The sequence below is a fragment of the Odontomachus brunneus genome, unplaced genomic scaffold (genome assembly GCF_010583005.1).
Source record: "Odontomachus brunneus isolate Ranch 3 - 2012 unplaced genomic scaffold, Obru_v1 Obru_scaffold_064, whole genome shotgun sequence".
Classification (NCBI taxonomy): domain Eukaryota; kingdom Metazoa; phylum Arthropoda; class Insecta; order Hymenoptera; family Formicidae; genus Odontomachus; species Odontomachus brunneus.
The window spans coordinates 1,168,411-1,169,110 of record NW_022639514.1 but is presented as its reverse complement, the minus strand read 5'-3'; the positions used below and the strand labels follow the sequence as shown (position 1 = coordinate 1,169,110).

Genomic DNA, 700 nt, shown 5'->3' with positions numbered 1-700 from the left:
TGAAAGTATTAGTTCAATAGAGAAATTTATTTCGGATAATAAAGAGTATCTCAAATCAATTTGTCTGGGAGACAGGCTACCTCGTCCTCCGGCCATTGATAATCATTATCATATCAGAACATATAAATGTAATATTATCTTTAATCAATTTGACAAAATTAAGGATTTCAAAGTTAAAAAAGGTAATTATTGGTATGATAAAAATGATTACGGAAATAAGAAATCGCAGGCGGGTATGGACAGATTGACCGAGGCTACGATAAAATCTCTTGATCTCGATATTGAGGTGTACTACACGGATGGTTCCATACAGAGTGGTGGTGGCGCTGGGTTTGGGGTCTACTCGCCCTGTCCGGAGGTCAGAGAGGCTATTAGGGTTCACGACTCCTTGACTATCTCGTTTGTCGAGGGTTTAGCCCTTTTGAGAGCAGTTAATTTGGTAAGAGATCATGCAAAGAAGAAATTTGGGATATTCTCTTATGATGCTTAATAACATGGATCTAAAAGGAAAATGCAAGAAAATATACTATGACATCAAAAGTGCAGTCCACGCTGCAGCTAAAAAAGATGTGGACATCTCTTTCATATGGATCCTCAGTCATCGAGGAATCCCAGGAAATCATCTGGCGGATATGTTGGCTGGTCTTGGAGCAATTAGCACTGAAACACCGTTGGATGAGCTTTGCTACCAGAATATAGA

The 700-nt window shown here is 39.1% G+C and overlaps 1 protein-coding gene across 1 annotated transcript in view; it reads left to right on the top strand.

Annotated features, from left to right (window-relative positions):
• The window catches only part of LOC116846456, a 4,038-nt gene that overhangs the window by 2,295 nt on the left and 1,043 nt on the right, over positions 1-700 (top strand). Inside the window, exon 5 of the mRNA XM_032820270.1 lies at positions 174-439. Coding sequence (XP_032676161.1) covers positions 174-439 — 266 coding nt within the window. The remainder of the gene's footprint in view (positions 1-173; positions 440-700) is intronic.